Raw genomic sequence first — 17150 nt, forward strand, 5'->3', positions numbered from 1 at the left:
TCCCTGAAACAGCCTCTTCTCATGGGGAGTGGGGAAGGAGGCAGAAAAAGCCCCCCAACGGACCCTCCCGCATGCTCCATTTTTCACTCCAGCCACCCGCCTAGCTGTTCCTCTCCGAGGCTTTGGAAAAAAAATCTGGCTTTACAGTCCCTTCTACCCATAAGAGTCCCAAGGATGGGATAAAGCCGCATCCAATATATTAATATAAAATCACCATTTATTACTTTTATGTACTGCCCTTCATCCGAGGATTCCCAGGGCGGTTTTCTGGCATAAAAACACAAAAATACACAACGGAAAAGCAATAACCCCTCCAGGCCACAGATTTAGTTAGTGCAGCTGCACAATGGATTTTTATATATCAAGCTGCCGGCCAGCTTTGTCTGCCTCCTGCACTCAACCTTGGCTGGAGAAGTAAAAAACACATGTTTGTGGAGGACAGAGGGGCCGAGGAGGAGAAAAATGAGGTCTCTGTGGCTGCCTCCTTCTCCCCAGAGAGGACGGTGCCTTCACCCCCCCTCAGATGCCCACATATTGGCAGGATGCCCTGCGGCTGCTGCTAAATTCTGTCATGAGCCCCTGTGGCCAGCAAGACCAATGGCCAGCGATGAAGGTGGGGGTTGGGTGTTCAGTGTCGTCTTGAAGTCCCCTGACTTATTTATTTAGGAAATTGGTTCAGGGCTCTTTCATCATTAATCTGTTTCAAACTTTTTTTAAAAAAATACTGTGCAAAACTGAGTTTTAATGTTAACGGTGTGCTTTATTTATTCTTATTTTACTTGTGAGATTTATAGGTCACCTTTCATCACAAGATCTTGGGGCGGTTCACGGAGTAAAAAAATACAGGTTAAAAACATGGAAGTAAGTGAAATTTAATTGTAACAGCCTGCCATAGGACTTTGGGGTGAAGGGCAGGCAATAAATTGTAATAATAATAATAATAATAATAATAATAATAATAATAATAATAATAGTAGTAGTAGTAGTAGTAGAATTCAAGCGTTGGGAAAGTGGAAGAGGCCCTTACTTTGACGATAAATGCGAGGGTTCCTTTTAGTTTCTGCGCCATGACAATACTTTGCAAGGTGAAGACAAACTGGGCTTCGCTGGACACCCCTAAATTGGGAGAAGGGAGTGGGGGCAGGGGAAAGAGAAATTTTTTTAAAAAGAAATAAATTGACAAATATTCACTCTCTTCCATTTTGGCTCAAGCTTGATTGATTGGTGGGGGCTGGGGGAGCCCTACCAAACCACACAGAGGCATACTAAGAACACATAGTTTGGAAGTGTATGAAAATGAAAAGCATCAAAGACCCTCAGCAAAGTCACACAGCTACAGAGAAGACTGCCCCCCCAACTACTATCAAATTCTGTCATTTGTATTAATGTAAACTTCCAGTAAACCTCCAGAACATATTTCCCAGTATATTTTATCTTATTGATATAGCTGGTGGCTCAAACAAATGAAGTTTCTATCTATTATGTGAAAATATTATAATAAATAATAATAATAATAATAATAATAATAATAATAATAATAATATATCCTTTATTATGCATAGCAAAACCACACATTATCAAATAGAAACCGTATACAAATTATGCAAAATACAAGCTCAACATAACAAGGTTTGTCCCAGTCAGATCTTTAACTCCAAAGAAAATCAATTTGCATAAATAATACAACCACTAAATCTCTTTATAACGGCCCAGTCTTTCTACATGGACAGCACTCAAAAATTCAGTCACTATTAAAATAATTTGATCATTACTGTCCAAAAGCAGGTTCTGAACCGTTGGTAGCGTAGTTGGTAGTGAGTTGTAAGGCCTCTAATAATTGTCTTCTGGCATAATAATAATAATAATAATAATAATAATAATTTGAAAGGTTGCCCCTGGGCTTAATCTAGATATAACCCCTTTGATGCCGTGAAACATTTCATGGAAAGGGAGGCTTTCTTGACGCCTCTGGCCAACCCTGGACCCCCCACCCCCCCCAGCAAAGACAGGACATACCAGGGGGCAGCTGGAAAGGGACAGGAATTCCGTCATGTATCGAGGAGCCTTCTGGCCGGAACATTTTAGTGTTGAGTGAGTCCAGGACGTTCAGCTCCATGCTCTTCAGGAAGCTGCTGCTTTTGTTCTCGAAGATGATGGAGACGGTCACCTGGCTGTCGTTCTGCAGGTTCCCCTGGATGTCGTAGGTCTGCGGGAAAAGGCATTTGTGAAGAGGGAGCAGCAGTGGAGCTGGAGACCATCGCTCAACCACGGCACATTTAAGGCACTTGCACTCCACGGAGACGCAGACCCAACCCCACTCACCATTTTGATGTACGCGTTTTCGGCAAGGAGGGCGTAACTTGACATAGGCTGGAAGGCAGAAAGAAAATTGAAATTGAAATACTTTATTGTCACTTGTACAACTTGTATGCAGTGAGATTACACCAGCACCCCCCACTCAGCTCCCCTCATTTACTGACGCACACCCACCAAACCCAAAAGTCCGTTGCCCTGTTGTTATCTTTTCATTCAGCAGCCTAACAGCCCACGGACAGAAGCTGTTCTTTACCCTGTTGGTGCGACTAATCCTGCTTCTATATCTTCTGCCTGAGGGCAGGAGAAAGTGCCAGCCAGGGTGTGAATCATCCCTGAGAATTTTCCTCACTCTCCTGAGGCAACGTTCTTCCACTATTTCATCCAGTGGATTCACGGGACAGCCCATAATATCTTGTGCTGCATTCACCACCCTCTGTAGGCACTTCCTATCAGTTGATGTCAAACCAGCGTCCCACACCGTGATGCAGTATGGAAGGACACTTTCTACTGTGGAGGAGGAGATCATCAAATGTTGATTGACATTTGGAGATCATCAAATGTTGATTGACATCGTTCTTCCGCAATACTCTGAGGAGATGGAGTCTCTTTTGGGCTTTCTTAACAACCTGGGTTGTATTGATTTCCCAAGTAAGGTCTTCACTGAGATAAACTCCTAGGAATTGAAAGGAAGAGACTCTCTCCACACAGGGGGGCTGGTTCTCCTCTCTTCCTCCGAAAGTCCAACACCATCTCCTTTGTCTTGCTGATATTAAGGTGCAAGTTGTTATTAAGGGCGTCATTCCTGAGCTGCGGCCAATTATGTGTGGAGAGACAGAGCGCCGGAACAGGACTTGGAAGACCAGGTTCGAATCCCCACTCAGCTAAGACACTGTCTGGGTGGCCTCGGGCCAGTCCCTCACTCTCAGCCTAACCTGCCTCGCAGGGTATTTTTACAGACTAAATGTATGCCACCTTGAGTTCGTTATAGAAAAAGGCAAGGTTATAAACGCAGTAAATATATATAAAGTTCTGCTCGGGGTAAACCCACTGAAATTAAGAGAAGTTAGCAATGCCTATTAATTTCAGTGGGTCTACTTTGGGCAGGACTAACACTGGCTATGATTAAAAGAAATCTCTATATAGGAGTGTTTCCCAAACTTGGGTCTCCAGCTGGTTTTGGGACTACAATTCCCATCATCCTTACCACTGGCCATGCTAGTTAGGGATGATGGGAGTTGTAGTCCAAAAACAGCTGGAGACCTGAGTTTGGGAAATCCTGCAGAAGACCTCTCAAGTGGTTTGCCAGATGGCCTAAAATATTCATTTAAAATACCAGTAAAAAACAAGTTAATAATAATAACAAGGGAAAAAACCCAAAAATGCAATTATAAGACCCTTGCTCACCGGTAACGGTTCATCCTCCAGCGTCCTGTTTTGCACTGATTCTGCAGGGAGCTCCTCTCCACTGTGGCCCTGGTGTTTTTTCGACTTCTTATCCTTGGACTTCTCCTCTTTCTTGTGCTTCTTCTTCTTGTGCTTGGAGGATTTCGACTGGGCCAGGGGGAAATCCAGGGGTCAGACACCTTCCTCCCATATCTCCCATTAAAAGCCAAGGCTCACCCCAAGTGATCTCTGCCAGGCCTGCCCATAGAGGGAACTTCCTTCCAAAGTCTCTCAAAAACTGCTTCTGGGACAGGCGCTTCCCAATATGAATGTTTCTCCTTAACCAAGCAGCATCTACTGCTGTCTTATTGTGGTTTTTAATTAATAATAACAAATGATAATCATATTATTTATATACTGCCCATCTGGCTGGGTTGCCTCAGCCACTCTGGGCAGCTACCAACAAAATAATAAAAACACAATAAAACACTGAACATTAAAAACTTCCCTATATGGGGCTGCTTTCAGGTGTCTTTCAAGTTGTGTAGTTGTTTATCTCTTTGACATCTGACGGGAGGGCGTTCCACAGGGCGGGTGCCACCACCGAGAAGGCCCTCTGCCTGGTTCCCTGTAACCTCACTTCTCGCAGGGAGGGAACTGCCAGAAGGCCCTCAGAGTTGGACCTCCATGTCCAGACTGGACGATCAGTTATACTGTATTCCATATTGCACGCTGCCTTGACATATCTTATGAAAGCATGGGTCGCAAATATTCAAGTAAACAATAGAAGAAGCCAACTGACACCCCCCTGCTCCCCCCCTTTTTTGGCAGTCGGGGACAGGGACTTGGCCACTCACCTTTCCTTCCTCTTCCTCCTGCAGCTCTTCTTCTCGCACTTCCTTCTGTGCCCCCACTGGCTCCCCAGCCCCCGCGAGGTTCGTGCTCGGCTCAGAAGGGCTCTAAAGGGAGGCGGCAAGATCGAAATTATTTATACCCTGCCCATCTGGCTGGGTTGCCCCAGCCACTCCGGGCAGCTTTCAACAAATTAAAACACAGTTAGACACCAAACATTAAAAACTTCCCCATACAGGGCCACCTTCAGATGTCTTCTAAAAGTTCTAGTTTATCTCACTGACGTCTGGTGGGAAATGCTCAAAAAGCAAGCCAAGGGGCTAAGGGACAGCTAGGAGGCTCTCCCAGAGGGGCAAGGAGGGGTCTTACTTTACAATGGGTCAAGCCCTCAAACTTTGGGCAGCTCCCTGCCTGCATCCCTCCCCCAAGCCCACTGGCTGCCTGTTTACCAGGCCAGGCTCAGGGTTCTTGCGTTAATTTACAAGGCCCTTAACAACATGGCTCCAGGAGATCTTAAGATACTGTCTGATACCTTATATCCCAGTCTTATCGCTGTGATACCGGGGGCAGGAGAGAGAAAACATGGGAGCAACAGGTCCCAAGGTCTTCGCCTAAACCATCTGTTTTCGACCTTTTTGAGTCCACAGCTTTTTGACCAACTCCATTCTTTCTGCGGCTCCCCTGTGGGGCTCAGGAGCCCAGTTATGTCACCCCTTGTCTGCAGAGCTGGCAGCCTCTCACCCTTTTTCAAACGCCTTCCCTTGTGGAGTGTTCTCTCTTCCCCCTCTCCTTGGGAGTCCTCTGGGCAGTTGCTGCCCTTGGTTTCTGAGCTGCCCGTCCCAAAGAGAGGTGTCTCCTCACACTGCCCCACAGGGGCCTGGGAAGCACCCCCTGGCCAGCCCCAGAGGCACCATTTGCCTGGGGAGCCTGTAGCTGGGGCTGCTGCAACAAACAGCCGTGCAAGCCTTTGGGAGGAAGATCATGGAATCATAGAATCCTAGAGTTGGAAGAGACCACAAGGGCCATCGAGTCCAACCCCCTGCCAAGCAGGAAACACCATCAGAGCACTCCTGACATATGGTTGTCAAGCCTCTGCTTAAAGACCTCCAAAGAAGGAGACCCCACCACACTCCTTGGCAGCAAATTCCACTGTCAAACAGCTCTTACTGTCAGGAAGTTCTTCCTAATGTTTAGGTGGAATCTTCTTTCTTGTAGTTTGGATCCATTGCTCCGTGTCCGCTTCCCTGGAGCAGCAGAAAACAACCTTTCTCCCTCCTCTATGTGACATCCTTTTATATATTTGAACATGGCTATCATATCACCCCTTAATCTCCTCTTCTCCAGGCTAAACATGCCCAGCTCCCTTAGCCGTTCCTCATAAGGCATCGTTTCCAGGCCTTTGACCATTTTGGTTGCCCTCCTCTGGACACGTATGCAAGATGCAAGAGGGCATCAGAGGAGGGAGGGAGGGAGGGAAGGAAGGAAGGAAGGAAGGAAGGAAGGAAGGAAAGAAAGAGGGACAGAGAGCAGCGTTGCCTGCAGCACCCTGACCACCATTCAGTGCACCCCAGGGTGCCACGGTGCACTGGTAGAAAACCACTGGTTTAAGGAGTCATTTGGTGCCTGGCTTACTTTATTTTTCGCCCCACAAGATGCACCTAGTTTTTAGAGGAGGAAAGGGGGAAAGCCCTTTTTTGGGGGGGGGGGGCGGATCAGCTCACAGTTGTGCAGCTTCTTTCGCAAAGGTGAAAAGCCCCGTTTTTTTGAGGATCAGCTCAAAGTTGTTGAGCTTACTTTGCAAAGGGAAAATATCCTGTTTTTATGGGGTTCAGCTCAAAGTTCTGCAGCTTCTTTAGGAAAGGAAAGGGAGCCATTTCTACAGTTTCCAGACAGACAATCTAATCAGATAGTCACATGTCACTGGGGAAACAAACAGTCTCAGTCTGCAGAACATTCAACAATGGAGGCCTGGGCAAGGGGCCGGAAAGGGAGCCAGCGATTGACCACACATTCGCTCCATAAGATGCACAGACATTTCCCCTTACTTTTTAGGTGGTGTGTCTTACGGAGCGAAAAATAAGTATATATCTGAGTTTGCAACACTTGAATGTGCGCGCGTGCGCGCGCACACACACACACACACACACACACATCATTTCAAAGCTCTGCAATGGAGATTAACCTTTGTTTCCGTAGCAGCTGCAGGTGGCGGACCGTCAGAAAGCCAGAAGTCCATGTCTTCCTGCTGGAATGAGAGAGAAGGGGAGCAAAAAAGGACCGTGGGTTACCTGTAGTGCACTTTCTTTTACAACTTATTCAAATCTTACAAATAATAATAGTCACTACCACCCCACCCCGATACACAAAGTGTGTATGAAAACAGCAAACCCCGTGCCCATTTCTGGGTGCTTTCGAACTATAACTCCCACTATCACCCGCGACTGATGAGCCCTGCTGGAATGCAGCAGCTGAACTATAACTCCCACCAGACTTGGGTGCTGGGAATCAGAGTGCAATGGCCGGACCCTCCATGGGGCTCCCCGTCCCTGCTCTGAACAGAAGAGGCCAGACTTGAGAACAGCACAGGTGTGTGAGTGTGTTACCTTCTTCTCCTCTTCCTCTTGCTCCTCCTCCACCTCCTCCTCCTCGATCTTCCTCTCCCGCTCCTTCCTCTTCTCCTTCTCTCGCTCCTTGTCTTTGTGCTTCTTCTCCTTCTTCTTTGGTCGCTTGCTCTTCTTCTCTGTGGAGAGCACTTCCGCCTCCTGGGGCGACTTGAGGTCATCGGCGTTCCTGTGTCTCTGCACCGGAAGCTTCTCGCTGTCTGCCAAAGGCCTTTTTAGTGGGAAGGAAGGACAGGGGAGGTTTGTTTGTTTTTAACTACGCGTTTCGTTTGCATTTTTGCATCTCTTTTTGCTTTTATACGCCGTGAGCTGCCTTGTGATCTTCAGGTGAAGGGTAAATAAATATACAAATTCAACTCAGGCTGCAAAAAACACCATCTCGAGATCCAGCCTCCTGTTTTCCAACCCAAAAGCAAGATTATAGCAGGGCCGGTAATATGGTGCCCATTGCAAGGCCAGAATTAACGCCACACACACTCTCATGCATAGCACACAGCTACACTCCCAGGAAGCTGTGATTGACCGCAGCTCCGTCGCTGAATGAACCCTCTGAAACGGCCTGAGGGCGACCAGAAGTTCCCCGACACAAGTCTTTGCCTTTCTGGTGCCCTCCAGCGGCTCTGGACCACAAGTCCCAGCAGCCCCCATGCTGGCTGCGGCTGTTGGGGAGTCGTGATGGAGGAAATTCCAGAAGGGCACCTGGGCTGCGGAAGGCTGTCCTGGAGTAAGTTTCAGCAGCACTACAACAGGTTAACAGCGAGGTGGATTGCATACAGCTGCTTTCCTGGTCGCCTATGGCGAACGGAGGATTGGCTCCAGGCAAGCAAGCGACCAAACGGCATTCAGAGCATGGAACTCCCCGTCACTAGCAATCAGGCAGGCACCAGATGCAAGGCTGAAACAGGTTTATTCCAGGAGGCCTTTGCACCATAAATGCTGCTCTTGGATTTTCAGTTTTGCATACTGCATGTTTTTATTTTGTAAGTTGCTTTAGTGAAAAATAGGATTTAAAAAAAACGTTTCTTTTGTCCCAGGCCACAAACATGCAAATTTAGGTCTATGCAGGCAGAGGAGAGAGAGAGAGAATTGATTTTCCCTGCTAGACTCTCAAAATACGGAGAGTCTCTTTTTTCTGCTGCAATTTGGGGTGGGGTGGCTGGGTCAGCAGCTCTCTTGGCCGTGTTGGGGTTTTACGACGTCAGAAAGGGAGCAGCCAACTTATGGTTTTTACAGTGTAATGTTATGTTGTGAATGCCCTGAGATCTACGGATAAAGAGGCAGTATGCAAATTTAATAAATAATAAAAAGAACAACTTCCCCTACACTGGAGAGAGAGAGAGAAAGATAGGGAGAAGGGAGCGCTTACCTCGCCGATTTCCCTGAAACCAGACTGTGTGTGAAAGACAGAGAGAAAGAGAGGGAGACAGGAAAAAAATAAAATAAAATACACATGACGACAGAATACAGCAGCTGTGCGAATGGAAGAAGCAGGAGGGAAAGACAGAGAGTGAGAAATGCAAAATAATTCTGGTGATGCCTCACAGAACGTACAAACGGAAGAGATGGAAGAACCTAAGGAGCAAACCTAGCCTTTTAAAAAATGCAGTGGAAGTGTCCAAATTGATGGCTTCACCCCCTAAACTAAGTTAAGTCCACAAGGTGAAGACTGGGGGTGGGGTGGGGACCTGTGACCCCTGGGTCTAATCTGGCCCACAAGGTCAGTGCCTGCCCCAAACAACGCTCACCCCAAGAGGTTGCATGTGACATAAAGGAGGGCTTGCCATACTCGCAAGCGGTCTATATTTGAATCGTTCTCATTCTCGGTAATAATGCTTTTCTTTTTAAAAAAACAACAACACCCACAATTCATGTGCACAGCTTAGAAATCTGGATATTAAGCCATCTCCATCTCTCCACCTAAATACCTGAAACAAATGAATGAAATATTGCTGAACTACAACCAAGAGCAGGGAAACTCTGGCCTTCCAGGCATTGCTGAACTACAACTCCCACCAGCCCCCAAAAGCATGGCTGATGGCTGGGGGTGATGGGAGTTGTAGTTCAGCAAAATGCCCGGCTGGCCAAAGGCTCCTTGCACTCTGATGCTGTTTTTTGTTGCATCAATTAAGTGTTTTAAATTTGTTGTTAGCTGCCCTGAGCCCGGTTTTCTGAACCGGGAAGGGTGGGGTATAAATAATAATAATAATAATAATACTTATTATTATTATTATTATTATTATTATTATCATCATCATCATCATCATCATCATCATCATCCCACAGAGAGTGGCAAAGCAACAGGCCTCAGCTGACGTCAGGAAGGTTTAACGCTAGCCAGGAAAGCAGAAGAACGCCAGCCCAGCTTTTTCCTTACTTGTCGAGGTCGATGTCCAGAGCCTTGTAGGGGTCGTTGGGGTCCTTGTCATCCTCGTCGCTGGGCAGAGCATTCTGGGGGAAAAGCCACAAGAAAGAGGGAGTAGGTCAATGGGGAGCTGACCTCCAAGGGGCAGGGGAAAGGGGGGGCTGGTGACCTACCCTCCATTGCCACAGCAACAGAATTTTTTTGAAGTCAGAAATGTGTTTCCACCACCCTGAACCAAGAGATAATGACTGTGCCACTGTACTGCTGCAGCAGGATTTCATTTGCCAGATTAAGAATGTAAGAATTTGCCTGCCGCATCTGCCAAAGGGGGACCTTCTACAGTCCAGCCACCTGCTCTCATAGCGGTCAACCGGAAACATCAATGGGAAGCTCGCAAGCAGTGACTTGGGAGCAGAAGCACTGCTGCCTCCAACTGTGCGGGGAGAACACAGCCCCTCTATTTCTGCACTCCCCCCCACCCCCAGATCCACCTGCATTCAGCAAAGTGTGAGCACCCCAGGCACCCTTACCTGCTATTATGACCACTTTACCCATCAACCTCAACCTCAAGCCTGAAACCACACCATCAGAACAAATTTTATCTGCTGTTACCTTGCCTGCCCACCCCCTTTAAAATCTATGCAGTGGCCATTTAACGGAGAGAGGAGGTTATCAAGTTTGTTTCCTCCTGCTCTGGAGGGTAGGACTTGAACCCATGGCTTCAAGTGACAAGAAAGATTCTGAATAAACCTTGAGAAGAACTCCCTGACAGTAAGAGCTGTTTGACAGACAGTGGGTCCATACCCATAACTAGTTTTTCAGGCAATTTTTAATGTCTAATGTGTTTTTTAATGTGCTGTAAGCCACCCTGAGTGGCCAGAGAAACCCGGCTAGATGGGCAGGGTACAGAGTGGTGCATTCTCTGGTTATCTCCCGCTTGGACTCCCGCAATGTGCTCTATGTGGGGCTTCCTGTGAAGGTGACCTGGAAACTACAACTAATCCAGAATGCAGCAGCCAGACTGGTGACTGGGAGCAGCCACTGAGACCACATAACATCAGTCTTGAAAGACCTACATTGGCTCCCAGTACGTTTCCGAGCACAATTCAAAGTGTTGGTGCTGACCTTTAAATCCCTAAACGGCCTCAGTCCAGTATATCTGAAGGAGCGTCTCCACCCCCATCGTTCTACCCGGACACTGAGGTCCAGCTCCAAGCGCCTTCTGGCGGTTCCCTCCCTGCGAGAAGCCAAGTTACAGGGAACCAGGCAGAGGGCCTTCTCGGTGGTGGCACCCGACCTGTGGAACGCCCTCCCACCAGATGTCAAAGAGAAGAACAACTACCAGACTTTTAGAAGACATCTGAAGGCAGCCTTGTTTAGGGAAGCTTTTAATGTTTGATGCATTACTATATTTTAGTATTTTGTTGGAAGCTGCCCAGAGTGGCTGGGGAGGCCCGGCTAGATGGGTGGGGAATAATTAATTAATTACTACTACCACCACCCATCAGGATTTGTAACCAGGTTGGTTCCCGGTCCACCCACAGCCAGAGAACACCAGGAAGAACAGGGTGGGTGCCTTGTTCCACGCATCAGCCGCACCCTCCTGCCAGGCCTTACTTCCGGCATCTCCTCCGTGATGATGTCCACATGTTGTGCGGGCGCAATGTCCTCGTCGCTCTCGGTGTGCAGCGAGTTGTGGCGCCGGTGGTGCTTTCCCCGCTTCTCCTTCTCCTGTTTCCTCTCCTTCTTCCTCTTCTTGTCCTTCTCCAGCTTCTGCTGGTGCCGACGCTCCTCTTCCAGCTTCACATACTGGTCAGAAACCGGCAAGCCTGCGTTGATGGGCAGGGAGGGACAGAGCGAGTTCTCAAGAGGGGCAGTGGGCTGAGCACCAGCCTTGAAAGGACATACTGGCCAAGGTACGCAGCCTGGGGGAGTCATTTTGGACTCACCGCTGTCCACGGAGGAGCAGGTCAATTCTGTGTCCAGGGTGGCTGTCTACCAGTTCCATCTGAGACCCTCCCTGCCTGCTCCCTGTCTCGCCAGAGTGGTGCACGCTCTGGTCCTCTTGGACTACTACAATGCACTCTCTGTGGAGCTACCTTTGAAGGCGACTTGGAAACGACAACTAATCCAGAATGCAGCAGCCAGACCATATAACACCAGTCCTGAAAGACCTACATTGGCTCCCAGTGTGTTTCCAAGCACAATTCAAAGTGTTGGTGTTGACATTTAAAGCCCTAAACAGCCTTGACCCAGTATACCTGAAGGAGCGTCTCCACCCTCAACGTCCGGTCCAGCTCTGAGGGCCTTCTGGCAGTTCCTTCATTGTGAGAAGTGAGGTTATAGGGAACCAGGCAGAGGGCCTTCTTAGGGGTGGCACCCTCCCTGTGGAACGCCCTCCCCTCATATGTCAAGGAGATTAAAAACTACACAACTTTCAGAAGACACCTGAAGGCAGCCCCCTATTGGGAAGCTTTCAATGCTTAATGATTTTACTCAGAGCAGACCCCTTGAAACTAATGGACTTCAAAAGGCAGCCCTGCCCTCTTTGTGTGGCTATTCCAACTTCAGCAGCTGGAGAAATGGAAGCCAGGTGTACTCGCCCTTTCGGGATCCCAGCATCTGACGTGGGAAGCAGAGACCAGGGCATAGAAAACTTGATTTGGAAGCACTGAGAATCAAGGCTGCTCATCTGAATAGCTCCACCCACCGGGCCCCGTTCATTGGTGTGGAATACTGGGAAACTGGCAGAACTCTTACCAGGAACTTTCAGAGGAACGGAGAGGTCAATTTGCACCACAGGTATGTGCTCGACGCCGGGGCTATCTTGGTACCTCTGGACAAGGTGGGGGTGGAGGGAAGAAGATCAGGTGGGGAAACAAGATTTGTCATGTGCCAACATTGGCCCTGTGTGGCTTATCAAAAGTAACAGCAGGATCCCTGCCATTAAAAGAGGGGCCCACCACCACCACCCTAGAGTGGGTCCCTTGCGACTACCAGACAGGCTTACCTTCTGTGGGGAAGGAGAACTTTTGATGTAGAACGGGTTGTTCGCTTGTTCTTGCTTCCGGACTTCTCGGCGCTTAAGGGAGAGACAAGGGGCATGGCGGTGGGTTTAAATTGAGGATTATTGGAATATTTTTATTCACTTCGTTTACTTAAAAAAGGAGAATCCAAATGGCCTCCCCAACCCCGCTCCACATCAGCTTTGGCTGGGGGCCCAGCTGTGTCTCTATCCAGACAGGGACAGCCTAACTTGTCTAGGCTCTGGGAACTTCCAGGTTAGATTACTGCACCATGTTATACGTGGGGCTGCCTCTGAAGACAGTGCGGAAACGTCAGCTTCCGTGGTGCAGGATTCAGCGGCCAGGTTGCTCGCTGGGACAAAACAGTTTGAGCACATTGCATTGCTCCTGGCCCAACTGCGCTGGCTGCCAATCAGTTTCCAGGCCCACTTAAAAGCGCTGGCTTCTCACGTGAGCCAGAGGGGCACGATGCCTACATGATGGGCATAATAAATTCCAGCATTGCAGGGGGGTGGCCTGGACGGCCCTCATGGTCCCCTCCAACTCCATGAAATGCTCCAACACCCCTGTTCTGCAGCCAGCCTACCCTCTTCAGCTCCTCCTCGTCCATTTCAGGCTGCCGGTGCCTTGTGTGCCTCTGTTCCTCCTCGTGGAAGATGGTCCGCGGCTTCTCGTCCTCAGACTCGCTGTCCGAGGGAGGCTCGTTGATCCAAGCATCAAGGTCCAAGCTGGGAAAGGAGAGAGCCTCCGCATCACTACCAAGCTGCCCTTGCTATTGATTACTCAAAAAGTTACTAATAGACTCTTAAATCTCAGGGCCACGGGTTCAAGCCCCATGTTGGGCAAAGATTCTGGCATTGCAGGGGCTTCGACTAGATGACACCTGTGGTCTTTTCCAAGTCTGCGATTCTATAACTCCATCTTATTTCTGTGATTTTAGGTTGTTCAGAGGAATTTTCTTTTTTTCCCCTTTTTATAAATATTTATTAAGGTTTTACAAATTATAACAGATATAACAGTACACACAAACACAAACAAAAAGAAAAAGAAAAAATACAAGTATAATTTCAGATCCTTATTTTCTTAAAACTTATTTCGGTTGTTCTGAGCAATTTTCTTAACTGTTGCAACCTGCTTTGGGTTCTTAGAGTGAAGGGTGGGCAAATCACCATCACCATCACCACACCCAGTCTCAAGTCAACATTATCATTTCTCCAGGGCTGCAGAAACTCAAGGCGGTGTTTTCAATGTCAAAATATATCACCAGCTAAACAGTATATTGCCGGGTCAAAAATTTCAAAACTGCTATCACGATACAGACTTCAAAACTGTTTTGGATTGTATATCATCCTGCCCTACTCAGGACCCTCCCCCAGGGCTACTCTGCACCCTCCTGAAGCGCTTTTGCATAGCTGGAATGTTTCCTTGTGCCATTAATGTGCCTCTTTGCTCAGCTGGATGGGGAACAGAGAGGTGTTTATGGAGCCAGCGAGAGGGGAGTGTACACACCTTTTGCGCAACTGGAATGTAACCTACTGTACAAAAGGTAAGAATTGCATCTGTTGCCCCCCCCCCCCGGTCACTGTCCCTTTCCTTTTCCTCTGCCCCTCCCCATGACTTCTCCATGAGAGAACGCAGCACCCAGGTTCAAAAGACTCCCCCCACCCGCTTGGAACCAAACATGGTTTCTGGACCACCTTCAAAGGCAGCCCCATGCAGAGTGCACTGCGGCAGTTCTGACCCTGCTGCGAACACAGAAATCGCACAGTCCCTCCTTGCCCTTTCTAAGACCCCTTGCTCTGCCTCCCCCCGATTTCACTCCTCTCAGACTGGCTGGGAGGCAGGCGAGGCTGCAGTCTCCAATGCCGTCACCCGGGCGGAGAGAATCTTACCCTTCTGGAATGGGCACTTTCTTCTGGGCTTTGGGGGCGACGGGGTTGAGCTCCCCAGCGAACAAGGCGATCACTTCCTCGGCTACGGGGACCTCTTTGATCTGAAGCTTGTGGATGTATTTCATGAGCTGGAGGATGCAAGAGGCCTGACGAGAGGAAAGAGATTTATTAAAGTTAAGAGAGAAAAAGAGAGAGGGAGACGCTCGTTGATTTAGCCCAGTGTTTTCCAGACTTGAGTCTCTGGCTGTTTTTTGACTACAACTCCCATCATCCCTAGCTAGCAAGACCAGTGGTCGGGAATGGTGGGAATTTTGGTCTGAAAACAACTGGAGATCCAAGTTTGGGAAACAATGATTTTAGCCAGAGGGTTAAAATGTTGCGCAGGTGGTACCTAATGTCAAATAAATGAGCCAAAATGTAAAAAAATGTGCCAGGTAAGTGGTGGGAACGGTAAGTAGACAGAAGGGTCATTCTTTCACATGTGGTGGACATGCAAAAAAGTAAAAGGCTATTGGGAAATGATATACAGTGAAATGAAGATGATATCTAAATAGATTATTCCCATAAGATCAGAAGCTTTTCTTATAGGCATAATAGGGACAGACATTTTGAAGACGAGCAAACTATTTACGTATGTGACAACAACATCTAGAATATTATTTGCATAGAAATGAATAGAAGAAAAGGTTCCAACAAAGGAAGAGTGGTTTTTAAAATTAATAAGCTATGCAGAAATGGCAAAACTGATAGCAATATTAAGAGATCTAAATGATGAGCCTTTTACAGAAGAATGGAGGCCTTTCTTGCACTATTTGGAAAATTATTATAGTCAAATGAAATTGCGGGCAGGATTCTAGATAGGAGCAGCAGCAGCAGAAAAACATACAGTAATTGTATTAGTGGGATTCTGCAATAGATGAGAGTTTGATATATCACAATAGAAAAGGGTATGAAAAGGGCTGCGTTTTCTCTTTCCTTTTCAATATTTCTGACTTCATTTGTTCTAGATATGATCTTATTTTATTGTGAAAACTTTAATTTGAGGAAAAAGGTTTGAACAGAAACACTGTGAAGTTGGGGATGGGAAGACAATTTATGAATCGATGCAATTATTCGATTTGAAGTCTGTGAAATTTTAATAATTTAATAGAAAATAATAATGTAAAAAGAGAGAGAGAGATGGGATCTTGGGAGGATTTTTGCTTACCCTTTCCTGGACCTCGAGGTCCGCACTCTGCACGAATTGCGGCAGGCGCTCTATCATCATCTGCGTCGCCTCCTGCGCCACCTCCTTCTCGCCAGCCTGCTCCTTCTGCTGCAGGATTGCGGCGTACAATTTCACCATGTTTTGGACGTACACAGCCTGGATGTGGCCGGGCAGCGTGGTGACCTTGGGCCGCAGCATGGCTTCCAGAGTCTGGTGAGGCTCCTCGAGGTGCCTGAGGAGGAGGAGGAGGGGGAGAAGGTGCTTAGAGGCAGGGTGTCCCAAATCCTCCTTCCAGGAGGGAAAGCGAGGAAACCACAAGAGGCAGCAAGGGGAGAACTCGGCCCTCTCCCAGCTGCGAGGCCTCCCTGGTGGTTCGTGAGACAGCCTTTGTGGTGGTGGCCCCAAGGGCAAGGAACTGTTGGGATACTGCCAGGGAGACCAAGTCCATCATGACTCCACGATCTCCCGTAGATACAGTATCAGCAATTAGCGACACGAGCTCCAGAAATAGCTTGCCACATTCCAGAGCTCATGCACGCTCTATCAGCAGAATTCACACAGCGAAAGATGCATGCAGGAGAGCATTATTTACAAGTTTATTCAGCGTTGGTCAGAACAAAGAGAAAACATGACTGCCTGCTTCAGTGTCTCAGACACAGAGAGGGAACGAAAGCATAGACACAACAGAAACATCCTGTGAACAGGAAATACGCAGGCTGTGACGCAAACATCCTGCTCCCTCTTAAGGTGGAACGGAAATATCCTAACAGGAACTGCCTCCCCACACAGGTGATACCGGCACCATGTCTTTACAGATGTTGGCAACTGGTCATGTTGGTTGTTGGAGACTAGCAACATCTGGGAGGGCCCTGACAGATGTTCCCCATCCCTGGTCTAAGAAGAGGCATTCCCCACTGAGGAGAGAATGCCTCTTCTCAACAGAGACACTCCTCCATCTCAAGCATCCCATAGCAGACACTGCTTCTTGGAAAAGGGCTGGGGAACCTGTCGCGCTCTTGACTCCCATCTGGCAGGCCCTCTGGCTGTCTGCAGGCTACCGCTTGGGAGCTCCTGAGTGGCAGGTGCCACCGTGCCGCTGGGAACTTACTCGGAGAACTCCCCGCAGATCCAGGCCGCGGCGTACAAGACCTCGCAGATCCCGTTGCGCTGGGTGTTGCTGGCCAGGAGGTGGGCGTTGTCCAACAGCATGGCCATCTGGGAGACGGCGAACTTGCGGATGGCCTTGACGCGAATGGCCACGTCAAGCATCTGGGAAGCGATGAGGTGGCCGTGGCGGGTCCCCTCCAGGCGGGTCAGCTCCACCAGGATGCTGATGTACCTGGATCACGAGAAAACAGGAAAGGGCCTTAGAGTCAGATTATTGGGTCCCTCAAGCTCCGGACTGTCTTTGGCAGGTGTTGCGTTCGCAAAGTAAAGGAAGGATTGAACTCTGATTAATGAGAATGCACACAGAGGCTTGAACCAACAAGA

The 17150-nt window shown here is 48.3% G+C and overlaps 1 protein-coding gene across 4 annotated transcripts in view; it reads right to left on the minus strand.

The window, feature by feature from the left end:
* The window catches only part of AP3D1 (adaptor related protein complex 3 subunit delta 1), a 48245-nt gene that overhangs the window by 4364 nt on the left and 26731 nt on the right, over window positions 1-17150 (minus strand). The window contains exons 14-29 of one of the 4 annotated variants that reach the window (XM_083483628.1): window positions 16768-16998; window positions 15660-15891; window positions 14453-14598; window positions 13147-13288; window positions 12545-12616; window positions 12295-12370; window positions 11152-11363; window positions 9547-9620; window positions 8539-8562; window positions 7155-7383; window positions 6734-6796; window positions 4557-4658; window positions 3721-3867; window positions 2323-2370; window positions 2017-2206; window positions 1028-1116 (exon numbers count right to left, since the gene is read on the minus strand). In XM_083483628.1, coding sequence (XP_083339754.1) covers window positions 1028-1116; window positions 2017-2206; window positions 2323-2370; window positions 3721-3867; window positions 4557-4658; window positions 6734-6796; window positions 7155-7383; window positions 8539-8562; window positions 9547-9620; window positions 11152-11363; window positions 12295-12370; window positions 12545-12616; window positions 13147-13288; window positions 14453-14598; window positions 15660-15891; window positions 16768-16998 — 2077 coding nt within the window. The remainder of the gene's footprint in view (window positions 1-1027; window positions 1117-2016; window positions 2207-2322; window positions 2371-3720; window positions 3868-4556; window positions 4659-6733; window positions 6797-7154; window positions 7384-8538; window positions 8563-9546; window positions 9621-11151; window positions 11364-12294; window positions 12371-12544; window positions 12617-13146; window positions 13289-14452; window positions 14599-15659; window positions 15892-16767; window positions 16999-17150) is intronic. The other 3 variants (XM_083483629.1, XM_083483631.1, XM_083483630.1) reach the window with 3 other exon arrangements.

The sequence above is a fragment of the Podarcis liolepis genome, assembly GCF_965112155.1.
Source record: "Podarcis liolepis genome assembly, chromosome: 18".
NCBI lineage: Eukaryota > Metazoa > Chordata > Lepidosauria > Squamata > Lacertidae > Podarcis > Podarcis liolepis.